The sequence below is a fragment of the Myiozetetes cayanensis genome, unplaced genomic scaffold, assembly GCF_022539395.1.
Source record: "Myiozetetes cayanensis isolate MyiCay16 unplaced genomic scaffold, myiCay2020 scf2-11, whole genome shotgun sequence".
Lineage (NCBI taxonomy): Eukaryota > Metazoa > Chordata > Aves > Passeriformes > Tyrannidae > Myiozetetes > Myiozetetes cayanensis.
Genome location: NW_026087411.1, coordinates 66,100,365 through 66,125,086, shown reverse-complemented (window position 1 = coordinate 66,125,086; position 24,722 = coordinate 66,100,365). Strand labels below are relative to the sequence as shown.

At 40.7% G+C, this 24,722-nt stretch overlaps 1 protein-coding gene across 4 annotated transcripts in view; it reads left to right on the top strand.

Annotated features, from left to right (window-relative positions):
• Positions 1-1,819: 1,819 nt before the first annotated feature.
• The window catches only part of DSE (dermatan sulfate epimerase), a 36,486-nt gene continuing 13,583 nt past the window's right edge, over positions 1,820-24,722 (top strand). For 2 of the 4 annotated variants that reach the window (XM_050316374.1, XM_050316372.1), the window contains exons 1-3: positions 2,033-2,076; positions 2,587-2,656; positions 15,875-16,343. In XM_050316374.1, the coding sequence (XP_050172331.1) occupies positions 15,928-16,343 (416 nt within the window). In that variant the 5' untranslated portion in view covers positions 2,033-2,076; positions 2,587-2,656; positions 15,875-15,927. Of the gene's footprint in view, positions 1,921-2,032; positions 2,077-2,586; positions 2,657-15,874; positions 16,344-24,722 lie in introns of those variants that run through there. The other 2 variants (XM_050316373.1, XM_050316375.1) reach the window with 2 other exon arrangements.

The window sequence follows — 24,722 nt, the reverse complement described above, 5'->3', positions numbered from 1 at the left end:
ATTTCACAGAAGACGTCATAAGTCAGGCAGAATTTGTAGCTCTCCACTCTGTGGGTATCTTCACCACATTCTAACTGCACACCAGAAGAAGATCCAAGCAGCACATCCAACCTCATCCCCTATGAGGCAGATACCCAAGAGCACGTGCTATGGGGGAGCCATGGTGTGCTTTGCCCAGGTATTCAGTCATGATAAGGCAGCGCAGTGCAGTTTTTCTACAATACAGAGAGATAGAGACCAAGGACAGGATTTCAAAAGCTGTTCAGGCATTATGCTTTTCAGAACTGCAAGCACTGATTCCATATAACTTAGAGTTGGATAGCTAATATATTTACATACCCAATGATGCAGACGTGGCAAGTACTTAGATGCCTTCCTTCTAATCACTTTAGACAATCCTGATGATTTTAGAAATTCCAGTAGAATCATCCTTTTAGCCACATCTGGTCTGACTGTGAGAATCTGTAGCTCTTCACATGCTCATTTGTGTGAAAGACGTCAATATTTTACAACTCTTCTATCAATACAATATAGCCTAATACCATTCAAATAGGTGTTTAGAAACACATCTTCTAATGAATAATCTAGTGTTTGTATGGCCGAAACTGAAGCACTTAGCGCTTTTAGGCATGTCATTACTGGTAAAAAAAGCAAGGCTTCATTCCAGGTTCTGGCATTGCTCTTAAGAGTTTGCAGCAACAGCTTGTGGAACCCTGTTCTTTAGGGCTGAGGCTGTCAAGAGATATTGCTGGGAAATACAACAGGAGTGCAAAGGTGAAGGGAAATTTGAATTTTCTAGTTTTGTCTAGTTTCCACAAGTTTATTAATCTTGATAGAACAGCAGGAAAACACATTTTAAACCACAATTAAACTGTTTAAAACCACCTTCAGAAAACATAGATTTTGCATTTTAAAACTGGGAAACCGAGCATTTATGAGCCTGCTGACTGATTCAGTAATATCAGTAAACACATTACTAAAATGAAGAATAAGCCCTGTGAAATGTAAACTTCAGGTAGTTTGACATCATCCTGATCTACCACATATATAAATATTTTTATTTTCATTTACGGAGGGTAGTCTGAAGTCGGTAAAACACACTCAGCTTTTGAAATCAAATAAACATTTGGAATTCTTCACTTCAAATTTTGTCTTGGTTATAGTGACCGAAAAAGAAAAGAGAATGTTCCAAAGGATCATTTATTTTATCCTCTTTTATATCACCTTCTGAAGTATTTTCAGTTGTTTGGCTGTAAAAAATGTCACAATGATCGACTTGAACAGTCACAGCATTTCACTGGTTTTTGGGGGTGGGGTTTTTGGTTGGTTTTTGGTGTTTGTTGTTGTTTGGTTTGCTTTAGTTTTGGGGTTTTTTTTACGTTTATGTAAGTAAGCACACCATACTTAAAAGAGCGGATTGACAAATCGGTTTTTTGTTTCTTTGCTGGCTTGAGGGAACTTTTGGATGGGAGGTTTTATTACTCTCATGAAGTAAGATGACAGCACAAGGGATGGACACAATATGAATGGGTACCCGGGATGCTGGTCACCTCCAGAGCCACCCTTGTCCGAACCGTGGTACCGCTGCCGTTCTCTCTAGCTGCAGGGAATCAAATCGCCGACACTCCGGTGTTGGAATAAACACATTCCCTGCAGAGAGACGAGTCCTCCCGCTAAAAGGGGGAGTCAGGGTATTTCCGCGAAGTTCGAGCCGGGGAGGAGCGGTCGGGGAAGGAAAAGCCAGGAAGAGACAAACACGGGGGCACACAACGAGCGAAGGGAGCGCCCCGGGGCCCGACCGGGCGCTGCCCGCGGGGCCGTGGGAGCCCGGCGGGCTCCGCCGCCTGGTGCCGCCATGGCGTGAGGGGCCGGCGGGGCCGCGGAGGAGGAGGAGGAGGAGGAGGAGGAGGACGGGGAGAGGTACGGAAGGAGGGCGGGGAAGCGGGAGGTGGAGCGGGTGCGGGGGGAGTCACTTTCTTCCTGCGTTGAAAAACGCACCCCGCCCCGTCCCGGCTCCGTCCCCTGAGGCTGCGGAGGAGAAACTTTCTGGCAGGCGGGAGGCGGGTCGGCGCCGCGGTGAGTGCCCGCCGCGGTGAGTGCCGGGCAGCGCTCCCGGCCCCTCCATCCCGTCCCTGCGCTCCGCGGCGGGGCGGGCGCGGCGCGGGGCTGGGGGCGCCGGGTGCCCGCGGATTTGGGAGGGGCAGGTCGATCCCAGCGCTCCCCGCCCGTCCCCGGCACACGCGTGCCCAGGCCGTGGGGCGCGCTGGGGGCGCTGCCGGCGGTAGTGGGGCAGTGTCGGCGGGGCCGGGCGGCGGGACCGGGCGGGCCAGGTGCGGGGCGGGTGTGGGGTGGTGGCTGGGGACGTCCCGCTGGGAGCAGCCTCCAGGCATGGGATTCTCCGGGCTGCCCCGGCGTGGCGGTGCGGGGCTGCTGTCGGGACAGCCGCTCCCGGCGTGGGGTGCAGGGCAGCCCGCGGGATGGGCCCCGCGGGTCCGGGGGAGGTGGGTACGCGCAGGGGGACGTGGCGCTTGCTGTACAGAGCTTTACCTGGGGGCGCCGTGTGTAACAGGCTCTGCTCCTCCGCAGCACCGTGACCGCAGGAGCCTCCGAACCTTCTGCCACTGAGTTCAGCCTCCCAAGCATGCGTGTGTGAAAGGTAAGCGGTAGCATCCTTATCTTGCACCTAGGCAAGCTGAGAGACGGGAACAGACGGATTAGCCCTATGCAACTTCCTGCTACTTCTCTCTTTTTTTTTAATAGTAAAACTCTAAGGGACCAGGGACCAGAACTGTTAACTGGGAAAGCTCAGTCTCCTCAGCTCCAGGCAGCGAGTTGCAATTCCTGTAGCTAGTACTGCATGAAAGCAGTGCATCATAACCTGGTGCATCTCATGCCAACTCTTAAAATTCAGTTTAATGTGAATGACAGTAGCCACCTTCGCTTCTTTTCTGTCGTTCCCTCTTGAATAAGTATAAAGGTGTGATATTTTCCTCTGTTTTCAAGCTGGAGTGGCTTGTTTTTTAGTCATAAGCAATGGCAACACAACCAATAGAGACAACTGTGAATGAAATACAAGAAATATTGCTCAACCACTTGGAGACTTCTGGTCACTCTAAGAAGATCAACTGCAATTTAAATAACAGCTAAAATTTTAATATAGTCTAAACAAAAACAAAGAAAATCTCAGCATAAATATTGCCACATTATGTTTATCATGCCAGCAATTATTATAAGTCACTGCAGTATTTCAAAAAATGAACAATTCAGCTGAAGGGCAGCAGTGGAAATCAATAATTCAGATGCTCTTTATTATTCTGAAAGACTCTTGCTGGGTAGCCTTGGGCAAGTCACTCCACCTCTCTCCCCATGGCTCTGTTTCCTTCCTCATAAAACAGATAAATGTGCTTGCTTGCTTCACAGGGGTGTTGAGAAGTATAATTAATTAATTTGTTTCATAACTACTTGTAGATCCTCGGGTGCATTTCTCTACAGAAGTGATAAATATTGTTTCAACTATGAGTTTTTTACTGTTTGTCATGGCTAATTTAGGTTATTGAAAGTAACGCATATAAGCAAAGTTTTCAGGGGAAGTCAACAAAGTAGCAGTTCTGGATGAACTGTCTGTACCACCTGTAAACTGTATCTGCTTGAACTATCTTGACTATCTGTAAACTTCACTGGGACACAAAACCAAAATATACTAATCACAGAGTATTTTACTGGGACAGAGCCACTGATCCTTTAAGAAAACATTGCTTTCTTGTTATTCAAAGTAAGAGCTTGCTTTTGTTGTTTTCTTTGAAGCATTGTGATGTTTTTCCACAATTTTGAATTACCATGAGAAAAATCTGACTGCTCTTAAAATAATAAGGGAGCAAGAGATGAGAATAGTTTATAAGCATATCTGTATCCTCTACAGTGGAAACTGACCTCAGAAGACAATTGATTTTCCAGTGCACATTTACATATAGTCTCTTTTACAACCTGTTCTTTGGTCATGGGGAATATGGTCTGAAAGAAAGAAATACATGAACTGAACCATTAGTTTCCTGTGTTAAAAACGGATAGATTTTGGTTTCCTAAGCAAGCTCAGTTTTAATGACACTGTGTATTAGTTATCAAGAACTAAATATTTAGTAAATATCTGCACTACAGGGGAGAGGAAAATGTGTTTAATTACCTGGCCAGATTTTAGATGTGATTTTCATTGGTTACATATAGTTATAAGTAAAAAGGAGTAGCTGAAAGCTAGTTTTAGAGTGATATCTCAATACTTTTTAAAGGCTCATAAGGTCTACGTGTACAATTCTTTTTTTCTCAAGGACAACAACACCAGGTACATAAGCTTTTTTAAAACTAAATTCAAGTAAAACCTAGATCAGTGATGATAGAAAGTCATTCACATCACCAGACAGCTGTTGGGTTGTGAATGAACATAGGGAGTTTATGTATTAGTAGGGAAATGGACACATCCATCAGTACCCAACAGCCTGACCAGTGAAAACTAGCATTAAATGAGGCTGTAAATGTGTTTGGAAAACTGAATTGTCCCTTCTCTCAGAAGTGATTGCATTTAACTAAAACTCAGTCACATTCTTAGGCTTGTGTGTGGAAACTTGCACATCTGGCACTCACAGCATACTATAGCAATGAGCAGAAAGAAATTTAGTTACTACTGCTATTGTTCCTGGACATGTTGCAAGAAATAAAGCTCCTTTTTCGGTTTGTATGTGGTGTTTTTGCTGTTTTGGTTTTTGTTTTTTTAAATTTTATTTTATTCCGTTTTTTCTTCCTGAAGGAATTAAAAAAATGAAATAAAAAAACAACTTTCCGTAACCATTGTTTCCTCATTTAGACTCAGTAATCCAAGTGTCTGATGAGTGAAAGAGAATATGGCTTTTGCTTAGCAAGTTGTATTTAACTGGTAAATATGATATCTCAGCAGCAAGTTTGTCCTGGCTGTTCATACCTTCCTTGCTGTGTCCCTTCAGCTAAGGTAGATTAAAGAGCTTAGTCACAGTAGTGTAGTCCCTAAAGCTGTTAAACCATGGTGCCAGTTTGTGTTCGAGACTGCAGCCACATACTTACTATAAATAATTTAATAGATTCTGCATTTGGCTTCCTTTGAGCTAGTTCTCTGTTTAGATGGGTAAGCTTTATAGTGATGTCTGCTAGCCCCCCCCTAAGCTCAGCTGGGCTGTGGGGAGTTGTGACAGTGCTGCATTAGTGAAACCCCAAACCCTTGCGCACTGCACTTTGAGTGGTCTTGGTTATCTGCTCAGGCTGGATACAGGGCAGAGGAGGGGACTAAGCCTTCTAGGAAAAAGGAAATTTAGCTGGTGTCATCAAAGATCTCTCTCATGAATGCTTTGTCAGTAGAAATTTAGCAGAAGTAAAGTGTTGGTAACGAAGAACTGACTGAAGAGGTCTGGTCATCTTGGGATAACATGAAGGACAGAGCACTGGAAATAGTTTCTCACATCAGGTGCTGGCATCACACTTTCATCCTCTCTTGGGACACAGTCAGGTGTGAAAGCTCAGGCACAATGCAGCCATTATGTACAAAGTCTGAAATTATTTGGTCTTTCTTTTCTCTTTTTCCTCTTAGAGAGTATACAATAGGAATCAGCAATAGCATTGTTTAGAGCAAGCAAAGGATTGTAGGGACCCTGGTCACTTGGCTCAGACAGGTGTTGTAAATCACTACAAGACAAACAGAATTTTAACATATGAATTCTCCCACCATGGTTGTCCTGGTTTATGTTTTTATTTTGTTTGTGGGAGTTTTTATCAGAAATAATAAAAATGCTGAACATTTTGTGTAAACTGTGTATGCATTCTTAAGCCTTCTAATCAAGTGACTATTGCTAAAGTATTTTGAAAAGTTATTTACAGGCATTTCTGGGCATATCATGTCCCTTTAAAGCCTTTTAATCATATCATCACCTCCATGGTGCATTATACTTTTTGCTCAAATTATCTGTCTGGTTTCAGTTCTGCTATGAGAACCATGCATGCACAACTTACAGTCAGAAATGAGATCATAAGATTCTAAATTTCGAAATTAACCCATAATTTAATGGTTGTCTTGACACCTGCTCACAAATTGTTCATGCACACTGTGAGCAGCTACATTTTGCAGGAATAGTGTAGCCTTTTAACTCCACCTGCAGTTGAGGCTTCTCTCCTTGAAAATGTATTTTTCACTTTTACCAAGGGTATTCTGCTTTAGTTTAGGGTATTCTAGGGAGTGGTGAGGACAGTAATAGCCCTGAAGGAACTGCAGGACAATACATTTTATTGTCTCTCCAAATTTGTACCTTGAAAAAATCAGTTACATCTGGGTACCTGTGTATTATATCTGTAGGGGAGAGAGGAACTACGTGCTATATCTAAATCTAGAGAAACCCTAGGTAATGAGATAACAGCTGAAAGCAGCAGTTGTTCGTACCAATAGTAATGAACATAGTGATCTACAGAGATATTTAACTACCAGGTAGGGTGGTGCAATTTAGTCAATAAACACAATGAAATTTATCCTGTAACAAATGAACCAGAAGTTCTTCTATGTGAGTACGCGTTTGGGGTCTGTGTACTCACATTGACTAACATCAGCACCTTTGGACTTTGCTGGTGCTCCTATATGTTGTCACAATAATTTAACATATATAATTGTCATGGTTTAATCCCAGCTGGCAACTCATCCCCACGCAGCCATTTGCTCATTCCCTCCAGTGGGATGGGGAAAGGAATTGGAAAAGTGAGAACACTTTATGTGTTGAGATGCAGTCAATTTAACAGCTAAAGCAAAAGCTGCACACACAAGCAAGGCAAAACAAGGAATTCATTCACCACTTCCCATGGGCAGACAGGTGTTCGGCCACCCTCAGGAAAACAGGGTGCTGTCACATGTAATGGTTACTTGGGAAGACAAATTACTCCTCTTTCTTCTTCAGTATTATATGCTGAGCATGGCACCCTATGGTTCAGAATATCCCTTTGGTCAGTTGGGATCAGCTGTCCCTACCAACTCCTTGTGCAACCCCAGCCCCTTTGCTGGTGGAGTGGGGGGAGAGGGAGAAAAGTGTTTGACTGTATAAACGTTGCTCAGCAGTAACTAAATCATGCCTAAATTATCAACACTGTTTCCAGCACAAATCCAAAACATAGCCCCATACTATGAAGATTAACCCTATCCCAGCCAAAATGATCACAATAAAAATAAAATTTTAATATAGTTTTGTGTGCACCACTGAGTTAAAAACAGGATATGGAAGCATAGTTTTGATCCCATAGCAACTGAAGGATGTGATGCATTTTAGAATTACTCTGTGTTAGAATGATGACCTGTGGACATACTTTAAAAATAAGAATGTTTATTTGATATCTTCAGCTACTGGAGTCTGTAGCTAGATATAGATATACAGAGAGTGAGAACCAGTTTTGTAAAACTCCAGCAGAAGCACATCATTCAGTTACAACATCCTGAAGTCAACTGAATGAAGGACAATTAAAACAATAAGGGAAAATTAAAACTGTTAATTACACATAGTAGAGGAGAACAACAAACAACAACAAACTTAAAACATTTACAAATATTTGGAAGAGTAAAGGGTATCAAAAAAGAGTTAGTTGGAAAGAGCGTAGAAGTTGAAGTCTGAAATTGAAACACTTGTTTTGGTATCAGAAGATTCTGGTGTTGTAATCAGCCTCCTCAGAAGTGAGGGAAGCTGGATGGCATGCAACTGTCTGAGACGACTGGGTTAGGCACAAGAAAGAATTCCGATAGCAGTAAAATTGGCTTTCCCCTTTTGCACGTATGATTTTTTTTTTCTGTCCTTTATTTGTACCCCCTGGGCATTGCAATCACCCGCTTAAGTTTTTCCAGTTTTTCTGTGCTCCATGATTTTACCACTGGATCCACACAGAGGCCACGCTCCTGTTTGCCCCAGGCATTCTGTTCCATTTCTTCCTTCTTGTGAGGGCCAGTTGTGCTTCAGGGCCCATGGGTTGCTGTCAGAGGAAACCCTAAGTGATATTTCCAATACCCCACACCAAAGGGTTCGCAGCCTTACTGACTTGGAGTGGGTCTCCGTGCGAGGGCCAGGCAGATGAGTTACTTTTCAGCAGCTGCCAGAAGTGTATTGTTTCACCACGCAGATTGTAGAGCCACTTTTGTTCTCTGCTTCTGCAGTGCTGTTACTGTCATAGTCCTAAACCCCAGAAGTGTGCTATGTGCTGTAAGAGTGTAACACATGGTTGAGTGGCTTGATTGACCTCTGGATCGTTAACGGAGGAGACAAATGAAGTAGATGTATCCTTTTGCCCTTCCTTTAGTGGTAGCGTTCATGAAAACATTTCTGCAAGGAAAAAATCCTATTTTTAATAATTACAGTGGCCTTTTTAAAGTACGTCAGCACAGGATAAAGTGCTGTTGCTCTAACGGAAGTCTTTCTGTGGTAGCCTCTAGTTTTGTGCCTTTGAAGTTAAAAGTGATTGGGCTTCATTCACTGAATGTGGATGCCTTAACAGGCATGTTTGTACTGGTTGGGAAGGATCATCTGCAGGATTCTGGATATCAACATTACTTCCTTACTTATTCTATAGAGTGAAGTGTGGAATAGAAGATCACAAAAAGGATTAAGAATAGTCATGTTAGTGCAACCAAAAGTTATCAAGAAAGCATTTATATAGTAGGATATATGATAAAATAGAAGAAAATTCGAAATTCACAGATATGGTTTGGGCATGCAGACAGTTTAAATCCTGGTTTGGCTTGAGGCAGAGAGAAAGTTGTGCCTTCACATATGCCCTATTACATTATATATACAGTGATAAAATAGACAAATAAACTTTTCAGTGAAAGGAATTAACAGATGAAACTTCCTTCACAGCTATTTTACACATCTTACTGTAAACTTATAAAAATACTTTGCTGTTGCTGTCTATCTGTAGCATAGTGGAGAATGAATGCAACCCTCCATTCTCCTGGAGTTGTCTCACATGGCTGTGTGCTGCTCTGCATAGATCTGTTGAATTTCGTGTGTAGAGATCAAAGGACAGACACAATTTTAAATCTTGACTGCTGACATGATGTCATATATTGATAATCCCTATAGGAACTGGCTGTTTCTGATTGCTGTTAGGATTTTCATAGCACAGCTGTTATTCAGACATATAAGTTGATACAAAGCTTCTTCCAAGGTCTTTCAGATCACTTCATAACAAGTGCAATACTAACATCTGGGTACCTGAGCTAGTCTTTATTTATTGCAGATGTAATTCTGAATTATATTTGGAGGTTCAGTATTAAGGCTTTGAAATACCTTGAACATTATATAATTATGATGTAGCATATTTTTCATAGTGAAAAAATCAGAGGAAGAAATGAAGTAATGTCCCCTGGTGGTTAAGGTCGTAATAGGTATTTTTCAAGTTGTAAGCAGTGATTTTTACACCTTTCCAGCATTTTTATTGGAGAGACAGATGGTCACTGGCTTTAGCTAACTGACCAAAAGATGGGTGAAGTATTTCTGAGTGCTCTTACCTTGGGGCATGGGAGCTTCCTGCCCCGGTGTCCAGCCCCAGCTGGAAGGGGCTTTGAAAGGGACTCAGAAGTACTACTTGCTGATGTGGGAGCTATACAGCTTGGGAATTTGGTCAATAGATTTACTGTGATTGTTAACAGCACAAAGATAAGCTTATAGTTTTCTTGGTTCTGCTCTGATTTTGCTACCACCTAATTTTGCTGTATTTGGATATGTTTCTCTGTAACCAAATGACAACATATATATGAGAATTAGTTTCTATTGACCCTTTCACCTCTCTGTCTTCATCGACTTACCCTGCACTTTTTAGTACTAAAATGTCATTGAATTCAGTTAGAAGACTTAATTGTTCTCCCATTTTTAAATATGTTTGCAAAATATTTAGATTAGTGGTAAAACTGACATGGTTGAACAAAATAGCTGTTCAGTTGATGTAACTGTCATGATTTTAGCATGTTACTATTTCCAACTGATTAGTTTCATTTTATAGATACTGCTCTTCTCATCAGTAACAAAGTCAATTGCAATATGTGTGAAAACATATGCTAATTATTTGAGGTATTCGGACAAAATGCAAAAGAGGAGTTCCTACAGAAGTTTGCTTTTTTCCACCATGATCTAACCTACCGCTCCTCGTGGCAAGCAGTTGTATTTTGGCAGCTGTCAGCATTGGGACAAAAATTGCACGCCCATCTCCATTTAATGGGACAAGATTCCACGCATATCTCATTGCAACATTACCTATCAGTGTCGCAGTTTTGGTAGGTCTGCAGCTGTTTCTGGTGAATGATCATTTCTTTCTAAAATATCTATGACTCTCTTACCTGTTTTTGGCATTGGTTGCTAAAATTGCTTATTCTAGTTTAGTACCAGCACTTTTGAATGGCTTAATAATGTGATCTTCTAATGTAATTTGTGACAAAATGATAATGTTGTTCAAAATGAAAATGCACATTACAATTATAAGCATTGCAAAAAAAAATACGTAGGAAAGTTTGCTTTTGCTGTCAATAATTTATGAAAAGTGATGCACAAAAATTATGAAATTTAAGTCCATGCTGACTCAGAGATCATTGCCTAAGGTAAAAGTTTACACACTGAAGCTGAAGATTTGCTTTTTGTCAGTATGGTGGAATAGATTTTCTTTTAAATATTTGAACACATTCCTTACACAAACATTTATTTCTCAGGTACCTCAGGTAGTGATACCGAGAACTGTAACCTTTCTGGAAAATAGTAGCTTCCCAAAATAAGACAAAAAGCTGTGAAATATGTGGAGAGAAGTCTATAAATGGTACTTTTGAGTTTACATTAGTTAAATATATTTATGTTTTTATATAGATATATATATATTTTTCTTTTCTAACAGGCATAGAGGTCAGATGGTCAAGCAGAGTGTCAGGACTTCTCTTACCTTCTCTAATGGCAGTGAGGCATGCATGCTACAGGGGGATTCAGAGGAAAGCCAGTGCATCCACAGCAGAGATATCAGGGTTTTTACCTGCAGCATCTCCTGAGTAATCTACAAGGAGAATTCAGCATGGGAATGGGAAACCCAACTCTCACTGAGTGTGTAACTCCATCTACCTTCTGGCTGGAGTCTCCTGTACCTATTTGAGCATTAGCCTTTCCAGGGTAGCTCCTAGGGAGGCAGAGGAAAGCTATTACTTCAGTGTGGGTAATACAGTGAAGTGGAGGAGAACCCATGACCTTGGGAGGTCACACAGTGACATGGAGGAGGGCTCCTGACCTCAGCAAGTGTGGTCAAGAGCTGTGGTGACTGAATGGGCAGGTCTGTCATGTTCATGTCCCAGCTCTTGTGCTCTGGGAAGAGCTTTCATTCAGAAATCCAAGTAATTTGTGGTGTTGCAATGCCTCCAGTTTGTGGAAGTTTTAGTCACCAGGAATTCCTCCTTTTTTGTTTCTGACTGTATATGTTAACAAGATACCCATGTCAGAGGAGAGTCATGGACTAGTGTGGGAGATTCTAGCAGAGGCACCTGCAATTTCTGCTTTTTAAGAAGTGGTAGAAGTGTCCTAGGAAAAAGCATCCACAAAGCAGAGTGGCTCTTCAGAACTGGTACTACATAAAGACACAATTCTTTTCCTGTTTTTAATTTTTAATGATCCACAAGGAGGTCAGATGGCTTCAAGAACAGCTGTGCAAGCTGGTGGTCCTAACAGTGCCATCCTTTCCTAACCCACCTCCTCTGCTCCTCACCCACTCCTCTGCTCTTACTATTGGAGCAATCTTTCTGTGCACATGGGGCAGGAGTAAATGGACCTCTCTTCTCTTTTAACTAGTTTATTTGGTGAAGTTATCAGTATAAATCAATGTCTACTTTAGTTAGTGGCTTCAGTTTCACAATATTTTTTCTTTTTCTGCATGTTGAGCATCCACTGATTGATGCAGACGGGAAGAACTAAAATAGTTAAGATTTAATCAATTTGGTTTGTTACCTTTTTTTTTTTTTTCCCTGGAATAATTAGTGTTCTTTACTGTTCGATTCTGCTGGAATTGGAAATCATGAGAAATGCTCTTTCAGTCTAGGACTAAGTGACAAGCTTTTCAAAGTAAATTATATATTAGCATTTTCTTCCACAGGCAAGCATCCTTCACTCTCCTTTTAATTTTTATTACTTTATCAAGTCACGGTTTCCCACCTGAATAAAACCCCATCATTTTCAGAAACGGCTCAGTTGGTTGGTAAAGTTTTTCTTGGAAGACATGGCTGGTAATGATGTAGTGTAATATGAGAGTAAGAAATTCTTCTGACTTTAAAAAATGGTATTTTGAGTGCAAATGAAGTGATCAGAAGGCCTAAACCTCTATTCCTTTGAGTCCTGTGTATCAAGCAAACTTGTAGCAGGTTCACTCACAACTACTAAGTTGGAGATTTTGCAGACAGTTAGCTACACAGGTCTGGCTTCACACAGCTGCGCAGATAATCAAGGTTCATATGTGTGTCCTTGAACAGTTCTTTAGCTTTCAGTGCAAGTAAGTTAGCTAAGGAAACCTCAAGGTATAGATTTCAATACAGTTGAATTGGCTATCTGTTTCAGTGTCTTTGGGTTGGTGGTTCCCCCCACCCCAGACACGTTTATACTATTGTAACGAATTCTAAATAGTCCCTAATTGTTACTGGATTTAGCCACACTCTTCTGCTGAAGGTGCTCAGGTGCTTTTGCAACCACCTGATGATTTTTGAAGTTGTTTTATATATATATATTAACTGTCAGTGTAGTTTCTAGAGAACTGCTGAACTGAGGAATGGTGATCATCCCTGTCAGCCCTGTGAAGTTAGCTGGGAGAGTCAATAAAGCAATAAAGTGTGTGGTCAGGTTTGGTCCTAGTCAGCAAAGTGCTAGATGGTGTGTGTGGTTGAATTCTGCCACTGGAAATTGCTTTGAGGATGGTTTGTCATGGCTTTATCCAGAACTATCCAGTTTGTATTTCCTCACTATCTGGGTGATACTTTTTATTGCAAATCCACATGTTTATTCTGTTTGGAGCTTTGTGATTGTCTTCGTTACTTCTTCTGCTGGTCCTGTTCTTAAGGACATCACAGATCTTAGAAAACTGGAACATCTGTCTCTCTCCTCACTCTCTGTAGCGTGGTCTGAGCCATAGTCATGCCATCGTGGGGCCTCTCATGGGCCAGTTGTCTCCATGTGGTTGTGGATGGTTCCTCCACGGAGGTTTGCACGGAAGGGAAGGTGTACTCCTTTCTAGCTGCCTCCTTCCATCTATCAGTCACAACAGACTGAGCCCTGCAAAGTTACAGGACAGACCTTGCTATCCTTACCAAGTTGTGGTAATGAGTTATTGTCTTCATATCATAGAAAATCAGTATGATTTAACCAAGAATGAATGACTTTGTACTCCTAATTTTGGCAATGCCTATTGACTTTCTTCCAGATCTTGACTCTGAATATGCGGCTTATGAATATACTGTAGATTGGTTTTCCAGTTGTGCTATTCTTAGCCTAGACAATGTGGTGTGGTAGTTTCTTTCTCATGTAAAGGTAGAAAAAAGGGTTTACCTTCTCTTTGAAATGCATATGTGAATGAAGGGTGAAAATGAGGAGGTTATTAAATGCTTAAAGTATGGACTTGGACTTTTTTGGCAACACTAGACTTGTTTGATGGTGGTGTAGTGCTGGGAAATGTGTTTCAGATTTACAGAGGAGTTCTGGGAAACCTTACTGTGTATTCCTTAATCTTTGGTGAGAAATACCCTAATTTGGGGAACTCTTAAAAACCATCCCTAAATTTATGCATGTTCTTAATTCTCACTGATGTGCAGAAGTACTTACAGAAGTAAAACCAAAATTAAAAAAATGCATGAAGTCCTTACTGCTAGCTGGGGTTTTTTTTCTGATTGTGTAAGTCAGGAAACTTTTTCAATGTATGATTAACACAGAAAAACTTACAAGCATTTTGAACCTTTTTTCAGATATTTTTTAGGTTCTTTCCTCTGCCCACGGTTCTAAAGGATCAGAGAGGCTTTTAAAAAAACTGTAGAGTATTTTTTATTATTATTATTATGAAAAGCAGGGGGTTTATCAATTAAAAAAATGACATTTTGTTTCAGAATTAATTTACTGATTTGGCTGGTTTTTATCTCCTTCCTCTCAAAATATACTGTTGTATAGTTTCCTTATTTATGGGTGAGAATACGAGTAGATTTGAGTATGTTTGGATAAACTGTGGTGCATGTTTCTTTTTGTATGTGTGTATGTAGTGAGAGACTGTGTAGATATAGTGAAAGTATTACCAAATAAACCAGTCTGTGATCTGCATAATGTGTCCTGTAATGATTGGTTTCCATCCAAAAAAAGGGCAAAACATACTTGAAAAATGCATTAAAATAGTATGAAAGTGTCATCTTCAATTATGCTCTGTTAAAGCAATTATGCTGCACGCTGTAGTATATAAATTCAAGCAGTTACAGGGTGCAATATTATTTTTGTCCTAGGCAGGAATGCACAAGAAAATACGTATTTCTTGGCCAAAGATGCTTGCCTCCATATTAATTTTAAGGAGCTGAGCATAAGTACCTAAAGGGTCTGGGTACTCAGTACTCATGAAGGGTCCTGGTCTGTAAAGGTTATCTCATATTAATGACTTTGTTGAATCAGGATGTGGGTCTCTAAATAAGGTTTTAGCAGCCTAAGTTTCTGTTAGAAAATTTTGGCTGTGGAATAGGGACCTGTGGGGAGAAGTAAAAGGTTGCTTTGTAATTCAGCTTCCTACGAGTTTTATGACTGAATCCTATGAAACAGGTTTTCCATGGGAAAAAAAATGTGTGTGTTTTTAGGTTTTCTTTCTTTCTATTTCTCCTTTTAATAATTGAAAACTACTGTTCATTATTTACATAAAACTGTCTCACTTGGGCCTGCTTTCCATAACCTTTCCCCTCGGAAGAATTCTAGGAATTTGCTGGCTTTCCTCAGGGGGATCCTGGCCATGTTTTATCTGAGACTTTAGGCCAGATAGTTGGTAATTTCTAAAAGTAATTTACTATGTTTAAATAGTTACATATAACCTCTGCATAGATTTACCATCTCAGCCCATTTCAAGAAGTCATGTACTTAGGAGAATATGCACTTTAATTCAATGCTCAGCCTTCTTGGTAGCTGGCAGTAAATCTTCACATGTAAAACAGAGAGCCCCTTGGAAAAAAGTACTAGTAATGCAGAATCCTAAATGCCTGGAAGGTAAGGTGTTTCAGCTGTTTTTCTAAGACTGCCACTTTCTCTTTCCCTGTTTTCTTTCTGACTTGTTCTTTTTTTTCTTTTTTAAAATGAGGACGTGTCAGAACCAGAGGCCTTTAAGCACGGTATAAAATGACCCCGGCGCAAATCTCCAGCGTTCCTCATCCTTCCCTCTCCAGCTGCTAACATCAGCCAAGGCAGCACGCAGGCTTGGCTGCCGCCAGCACAAGCTCCCTGGCTCTCCCCCTTCTTCCTCCCCTCCCACCCTTCTCTGCTTGCCAGTACAGTCAGAGTTGCTTCATATTAGGCACCGTTGCAGTTATTTGAAATCTCGAGTACAAGAGTTGTTGTTGTGTTCCTTCACCTTGTATCAGCTATTACGTGGGAGGAAGGGGCTTTCTTCAAAGTGCACAGTTTTTTCCTCTTGGATGAATTGCTCAGTAGGTGTTTTCTCTGAAGTATTCATATAGAAATGATTTGAAAGTTACGATGACAATACATGGGGTTCATTAAGTCTAGATGGAATGATATTTTCTGGAGAGACTTCTGAATTACAATGTCTCACAGATTCATTTTCTAACTCTTTCTTTCACGTCCATCTGCCATAGGACATTTCAAAGATGGTTTGGCTGCCGCTGAGACCTGGAGATCTGATGCCACAATGAGGACTCACACACGGGGAGCCCCAAGTGTGTTTTTCATACACGCGGTTTGCTTTGCCTTTGCCTACAGCGCCAGGGAGGACCGGGACGCAATGGTTCCTTTTGTCAATGCCAACTATGACAGCTACCCCATGCTCTACTTCTCCAAAGCGGACGTGGAGACTCTGCGTCTCCAGGCTGCCACCACGCACCAGCACATTGCGGCTCGTCTGGTTGAGGCAGTACAAACAATGCTGTCGAATCCCCTGGAGTACCTTCCTCCCTGGGACCCAAAGGAGTTCAGCGCTCGGTGGAATGAAATTTACGGCAACAACCTTGGGGCCCTGGCGATGTTCTGTGTACTCTACCCTGAAAACATCGAGGCCATCAATATGGCCAAGGATTACATGGAGAGGATGGCGGCTCAGCCTAGTTGGTAGATTTTTGTCTTTTTTTTTTTTTTAAGTTGTTCTTTCTGTGTAAACTGCTTACAATTGGAGGAGTGAGTGGATGAATGCATTGCTTAAATTATTTCAGTTGTTTTAACATTCATTATAACTTGCTAAATGCATTTACCCTCATCTGGATCAGCAGTGACACACAGCTTTTCACCTTCACTGGACTTACCCTCTTGCAAGTTAATGCTGAAAGAAGGTGCACCCTTTGTGCACCTGATGGCTGAAAAAAAAAAAGTAATCCAAAACCACTCTCAGTCAGAAGGCAGAAGTTCACATTGGTTTGTGGCAAGAAGTGCTAAAAGTGGAGGGTTTTTTGGTTTGGTTTGGTTTGGGTTGGGTTGGGTTTATTTTATTGTTTGTTTGTTTGTTTGTTTGTTTGTTTTTCCAGACTTGTACATATCTTTGAGTAGTTCTTCCTTAGGAAGAATTCAGTAGAGAGGTACCTGTGAAAAAGTTATAGGTAAAATTGATACTCTTGGCTTTCTGCAGTCTGCTCTAAAATCTCTCTGAGCTTTAGTTCAGACTTTCAGCTCCACTTTGTCTACATGGTTCTTGGGCCTCTCCTTAAGACATACTAGGACATAGTGCATGATAGTTCTCCATCTGATTATTGGAACTGCCTGAGTAATTAGCATTTTGATGACCACCTCCTGGATTAGTTTACCCTGGATGTGAGCTGTCATCCACAAGTTGCTCTGTTCTTGCTGCGCCAAACTCTTTCTATGGGACAGATGTTAATGTTCTTACTGTATGAGTGATTCTGGCAATTGAGACCCCAAGGTCTCCTTCTCATCTTCCTTTTTCATACCCACCAACAATTTATCTTCCCTTTTTCTTGGGCAGACGCATTTCTCCTACCCCCTGCAGCAGTTGCTACTCGGCGCACTTTGCAGACTGTGGCCCAGGATTACGGTCACTGTGAGTAGGTTAGAGGATGGAAACATGGGCTTTGCCAGGACAGTGGCTTCTGCCCAGGGAATCAAGCTGGAGCTGGATGGGGCATTTCTCCCTTATCTCTCAGCTGCTGCTCTACAGCTCTGTGGTGACAGCAGCTCAGCAGAAGTCTGAGTCAAATTTCAAGTCAGCACAGGAAGAAACATAAACTTTTCAAGCAGTATTCATTATTCAAACTACTATTCCTTACCTTCTTTGGGTTAAGACCAACTAGTAGTGTTCCTATAAATGGCATCCATCCATGGACCATCATTGGAATTTTGCTGGATTTGAGCTAGCATAACTTGGTATCTGTATTCTCTTGATGGGCATGATTGCAAAGGCATTACAGCGTTCAGCTTCCTATACACTAAATATTAAAGTGGTGAATGCCACAGAAATACATGGGCTAGAACAAAAGAAGTGATGGGAGAGAGAAGGGACAATCTAACCATATGTTGTCTGTGTGTCACAGAAGAGAGGACACATGGGAGTTGGGAAGAAAAGTGTTGTCACAACAGGATGGTGGTGATTTCCAAAATCTTCCACTGAAGAATAGCAATACAAAGCTTCAGTCTTACTTAGCTCCAGAGACAGTCTGTGTTTCTCCTGGCACACTGACAGAGGGATATAGCTTACAGAGGTGAATCCAAGGATGTGTGACCATCTCTAATAGGACCTACAAACTGCTCCAAAGTCAACACTTTCCTTCCTAGTTTCGTTGTTCACACTTTTCACTGTAAGCACATAGTTACATGGCCATCTGTTTTAATGTAATAACAAAGAAGAGCAAGGATTATCTTGAGTAGGAGAACTTATTTGTGTCTGTCTTTCTCTGTTTCCTGCATCCCACTCACTGTTTCAATCTTATTTAAGTTCCTTGTGTTCTGTGATTCCTGCCCTGGATTAATTGGAATTCTTCTGTCGCTTGCTATAATGCTCCCTTTGACCCAGCTGACCAGATACCAATCATAACCAAGCAGATATCCTGTTTCCACTTGGTTTGGATGTTATTTATCTCCCTCAAACTACTGTTTCTCTCAAGCAGGTACCTTGGTGAAAAAGAAGCCATCTTTTCCTGGCTTCCCCTTCTGATGTAGACAACCCATCCAGCAATGAATAAAAGTTTAATCAAGGTTCTCTGCTTTGCCAAAGAAGTAGGTGTAAAGTGCTTAGTAGTGGAATTGCAGGAGAAAATCGGAAACATAGGCAGTAGGGCTGGGGTAAGCTGACCTTTGTATAACCTCCAGCTGGCCAGCTGTTCAAATGCTGTGACAGAAACATTGGTCTGGTTTCCATTTTTGTTTTCCCTCTGAGACCTTATGGCTGGATGCTGTCAACATGGAGTTTACACTATAGCTCCATCAGTGATGGCAATAATATAAACCGCTCTCACTTGTCCAACAGTGGTTTTAAGGGAAGTAGGAATGTGACATCTCTGAAGCATGTACTGCACTGTCTGTCTTTGCTTAAATAGGTTAGCATGTTCAGAATCTGAAGGAGCTGGTGTTGGCAGCTTGATTCTTTCAGCAGTATAATCTGGATTTCTTTTGACTTCTGCTGTCATGGCATTGACTCTAAAAATAGTTCTAAAATTAAAAAATCAATCTTAATGAGTTTGCTCTAATTTTTGTGGCAATATTAAGTAAAATTTAAGCCTTACCAAAAATGAAAAGTGTACTTTGATAGCATGTGCAGTAGTTGGATAAAAGAAATACAGTTTAAAATGTCACTGGTTGTTTGTTCCATAATTCTAGTAGAATAAGGAGACTAATATTTTAAATTTCATCTTTACATTAGTGGAATCTTCAATAGCCCTAGTATGGTTCAATATCTCACGATACAATTATGAGAAAGTCTGCTGGTAATTGATACCATGTATGCATGGTACGTGGAAGGGGCATGCAATTAAGCACATTTATCCTTTCTCATCTATTAAAATAGTCATTTTATATCACGTAATAAAGTACATCCTTAATTGAGTTCCCATTCATGTCAACTAACAGAGCTTGAGCTGTTTGTCATAACAACCCATGTTGATAGGCATGCTGCTCATTAGCAGAGCATCACTAATGGCTACATCCTGGAGTAGGTTTACATTTTAAAATAAACAGAGGGGCAATGGCTAATAACTAACTATAACAGTCACCCGAAGTAATATGGGAACGATGATGTTTTGGAGACTAGCAACAGCAAAGAAATGTAGTGCATTAATATTTCAGTTAAAATAGATGAACTTTAATGGTTTTGCTGGTAAAAATTAAAAGCTGGTATTAAATAACCCCCTTGGTTTTCCATGGATTTGATATCTAGATGCTAAATTTTTGGGAATTTGTCCTTATATTCAAACCGTGTTATCTTCTTTTAAAGACAGCAGAGGATATTGATGCATTTTCTGGCATTTTGTCTCTGACTGGTCTCTAGAGCCCTCCCCACCAGAAGGGCGTTTTGGCCGAGGGGATCTGTACTCATGATTCTTTCCATATGCCGCCTTGTCCCATTCCCGTACTGAGCGGAATGATGTAATCAGAGTCACACATTGTGCAGAAATAAGAGTCCACTCAGATAATGTGTTTTGTACAAAGTAGTGAAAAACTCTTCTTTACTAAGCCCGCCGTACAAACAAATGCCTTAGACATTCACAAATTCTGCACCCTTCTCGCAGCAGCAGAGACGTTTGTGGGTTGTTTTTTTTTTTATTATTATTTTTTGCGTTGATTGGTTTGTGTGTTTGTTTTTTTTTTCACATAGTTGACTCCCTATTTTTAAAGACAAGTATGTTACCAATGTGCAGTAAGGTGTGGGATTTGACAGCTAACCGGCTCTGTGGGTTTCACAGGGGAGATAATTACTCTCAAGCACATGCAGACATTCCAAGGAAATAACAGCAACTAAGGAGAAGCTAACGGGAGGCTTCAGCATGACGAATCTGTGACCCTTCTGCTATTTTCTTATAAACTAGAAATCCTGTAAAAATACATACATATAAATAATTAAATGTGTAGCTAATCATTTAACTAAATTTAATTCACATATGCCAAGTTGAAATAAAGCGAGTCTCTGTGCTGACACCAGAAATTTATAACATCTGTTTGATTGCCAATAATCAACCAACATTCAAATTCAAAGAAAACTTAGGGGGGCTTTATAAGACTGTGGCATAGAAGTTAGTATAAAATAAGCTCAGGGGATGCTGATACACTGTGTCCTACAGGGAGGAAGAAAAGGAAAAGGAAGGGTAGGAGGATGAATTTGGTGTCTGGAATACATATCATGTTAGTAAGTGAAATATCAAACCCCTATGCTGTTTTTATCTTTTACATATGTAGTGTTTATAAATAAAAATTGTGCATACCCATGTAATTAAATAGGTAGATTGATTTTGAAGAGCTTCTTTTGTTTCTTGGGGTTTTTTAAATTGGTATAGCGGATAAATTGGTGCTGAAGTTCTGTGGTAGCTATGTGGAGCTCACTTTGTGGCATGCCTGGTATAAAACTTTGCTGAAACAAGAGCTAGAGGTCATCTGTTGAAGTAATAACATAACAAGATTTCTGTGTCAGGTTAATATGGCACTGAGAACAACTAAAACAGACTCAATCCTAGTTTATTAATACGTCAACACAGAAGCATCATGACGGAGCCCTGTGTGAAAAGGACTTTCTTGTAATCAAAACCAAAAATGAGAAGAGAATCTAAAAGAAGCTTTGGAAGCATCAGAATGGTGATTATAGACCTATGGGAATGAAAGGTAGATGAAGGTTTTTAAGGGACTAAACTTTTAGTTGCCTCCTCACCACCTAAACCTAGGTATAAAGTAGTAAAACCCTACTTCTGTGGTAAGCTCTTAAAACTTCTGTCTATGTGTTGCCTTTTTTTTCCATGCTGACATGAATGTAGCCTCTTACATTTAACCACTGTTTTGCCTGTCTTCCTGTCAACTGAACTGCAGTAAACATGAGCATGTCAGAGTGACTGCTGCTGAAAAATGGCTGGTAAAGAGATAGGGTAAAACTTGTCATGTTTTACCTTAGACACCGGAAATACAAATCAGAAATTTTTCAAGGATGTTTTTTATTTTTAACATCTTTGTTGTTGCAAATGACAGAGCACGAAGGTTGTGCAGATAATGGCCTTTTGTTTTGGCAGCCAAACTGAAAAATGTGGAAAGGGTGAAAGCTGAGAGGTTGTTTTGAATGAAACAGATTTTTTCAAAGATTTTTCTTTTTAGTTCCCAAAACAACAATTGTAAAACGTTGTTCCATTAGTGAAGAAAATATTCCATTTGAGCACATTGAAATACTTTGTTTTGAAGACTTTGTAAGAAAACTACCTAAAATCTGGCCTAGTTTATAAAATAAATGTTGGTGGTCTCATTCCCCTTGGCAGGTATGCTCCCTCTTGGTATGTATACTTTGTCTAGCCATGGAAGATTATTTCTCCTTTGCCTGATGAGAGGTTCCTCCAGAAGTGGATCAGGAAAATAGTAAGAGTACCAAGGCATTGCCCTTGGTATTGGGGAGACTGTACAGTTACACAGGCGATTTCAGGATCAGGAGGTCAGTTGGCCTCATTACATGCCTCATTTGCATCCACTTGTGCACTAAACTTTACCAGGCTGTTCGCTGGCTACCATATCTGAGATGGATGGCATCAAAATGCACTAGTGGGCTGTCTTTCAACTAATTTTCACCTGTAAGTCTTTAGAAAAGAGCCCTGACTCATTTCCTTTGCATCCACTTAGTGAGACTGAGAATTTCAGTCCTTCACTCTCCTTCTTCTAGAGTTAATGCACAGTAATTTGTCATGGGAAAGTTTGGAGCATTAAAATTCAGGATGTGGATTACTTGTGTAATGCATGTGTCAGGATGTGCTTAATTCTTCATTTTGCAGTGATGCCATGCTAATTGTTGACCTAGAGGCCAAAAATCAGATCTCACACTGATTGGAAGGGTATTCCGTGTCTCAGGTTAAAAAGTGTTATTTTCCTATTCAGTTTGTTTATAAGAACTGGATACAAAGTGAGGCGAGGGCAATTCTAGACATCCCAGAGGCCATGATCATGGAACTCACTTAAGCAATAAAGTTTGATTTAAATCCTGCCTTGAGCTGGGCAAACATTGTTTTTTCCCTCTTCACTTATATTTCTGAGAGAAATGAATCACAGAAACATCAAATGGTTTGGAGTGGAAAGGATCTTAAAATCATCTAGTTCCACCCTCCCTGCACTGACATGGACACCTTACACTAGACAAGGTTACTGAAAGCCCCATCCTGGCCTTGAACACTTCCAGAGATGGGGCATCCACAGCTTTTTGAGCAACCTGTGCCAGTGCCTCACCACCCTCACAGTCAAGAGTTTCTTCCTAACACCAAATCTAAACCTCTCATTATTTAGTTAAAAACCATTCCCTCTTGTCTTATCATTATCTGCCCATGCAAAACCCATCTTTCTTTTAAGCCCTCCTTTAAGTACTAGAAAGCTTCTGTAAGGTCCCCCTTGAGCCTTCTCTTCTCCAGCCTGAGCAATCCCAGCTTTCTCACCCTGTGTTCAGAGGAGAAGTGCTTCAGCCCTCTGAGCATCTTTATGGCCTCCCTCTGGGCTTGCTCCAGCAGGTCCATGTCCTTATGTTGGGGGCTGCAGAGCTGGATGCAGTCCAGGTGGCATCTCATCGGAGTGGAGTAGAGGGGGAGAATCACCTCCCTCAACCTGCTGGCCACACTGTTTTTGATGCAGCCCAGGACACACTTGGATTTCTGGGCTGTGAGGGCACATCACTGGGCTGTGTCCAGCTTTTCATCCACCTGAACCCCAAATTCCATCTCTGGAGGACTGCTCCTGGTGAATTCCTCTCCCAGTCTATACTCATGTCTGGGGTTTCCCTACCCAGGTGACCCTAGTTTCAGTAAGGAGTTAGTAGTGAGTAATGAGGGGGAAAATACAGAAAACCGTTTCTGCTGAGAGAAGAGGTACTAGTAGCATTAGTAATGTTGTCAATAAATTGAGAGGTTGTGGTAATCTTGGCTTTGTTGTTGATAGTGATTTTTACTTCCCATCCAATATTTTATACAAGTGCTTTACTTCTTTAGAGCGTGGAATCGCGTTTAATGAAGGTGGTCTGTATGCACAGAACAAACGCAGTGCATGCAGGATGGGTCCTGACACCGAAAATTGATCACTGGAGAACTGGGTCTTAGCTCCCCCTTCAGACTTGTTGTTTATTGTAGAAGGTGGCAAATCTAAACCAGATAAACCACATTGTACCATGCTAAAATTCTCAACACCTATAGGAAAACCATACTACTTATCCATAATTCTATCCTTATCCATAATCTGTTTCTCCACTTTCTTCATGGAGGACTTAGATCAAACTCTAAGTGTTTAAAATAAAGCAACCAAAATATTTTATCTGACAAAGAGAGCAGAACTTAAAAGAACACCCCAGGCATGTATTTATCCTGTGCCATTCACAGAATTTATCCAACCAGCAGTTTTTTGAGCAGAACAATGCATAGGGCTTTGGATGTTTGTGGAGTTTGATCGTTATGTACCAAACCCATTCAGCACTTTTTGCTCTTTTATAAACCTTCTCAGATTTCCATATAGGCTCCTCTTCCAAATACAGGTGTAGGTATATAAGTGTAAAAAGGTATCGTAGGGATGCCTTTATATTTTTAGCTGTTATTTTAAAAATTGGTTTAGAATTTTTGGAACAATTGCCTTTGCTCAAATGGTTTGTGTTTGCAACTAAATAGTTGCTCTCTATTAAGGAATCCAGATGTTTTTATTTACTGTGGATTTTTTTTAACATCTGATTACTTTAAAAGACTGAAGAGGCTAATGCAGCTTTTCAGTAAAGGTTACTTGCTCTCTTCAGACACAATTGCTAAGCTGATGTTTATACTATCTGATGCTAAATTGTACTCCTGAGAGGCTTAGAAAGTAGCCATTTTACAGTGCAAAGTGTTGGTATGTTTTTATCTATCTTTATTTGTACAAATATGCACATCTTTTCTTAGTAGTTAGTAATTAGCCCTGAGAACTCTTTTTTTCACCTCTGTTCAGTGCACACCTATGGCTCCATGCTTTCCCACAGTTTATCAGCCAGGCTGTTTACCAAATCTGACACTGAGAGATGCATTTGAAAAATGAGGGAATAATTTAGATACGAAAACTATTTAATGCCTGCTACTTGACCATGCTTCTTGTGAATCATATTCCTCATGTTTGGTGTACTTTGCCTACTTCCCTTGAAATTAGGTTAAGGGGGGGTATGCACTGATTTATAGCAGCTAAAGAGTTGTTACTTCAAAAGGGCTTCATTATAGGAACAGGTGCTGACTGTGGCTTTGTCTGTTTAGAAATGAGGATCTTTAAATCGTCGTCTTTAATTTTCTCTATTACTTGTGTGCATCTCCCCTGTGA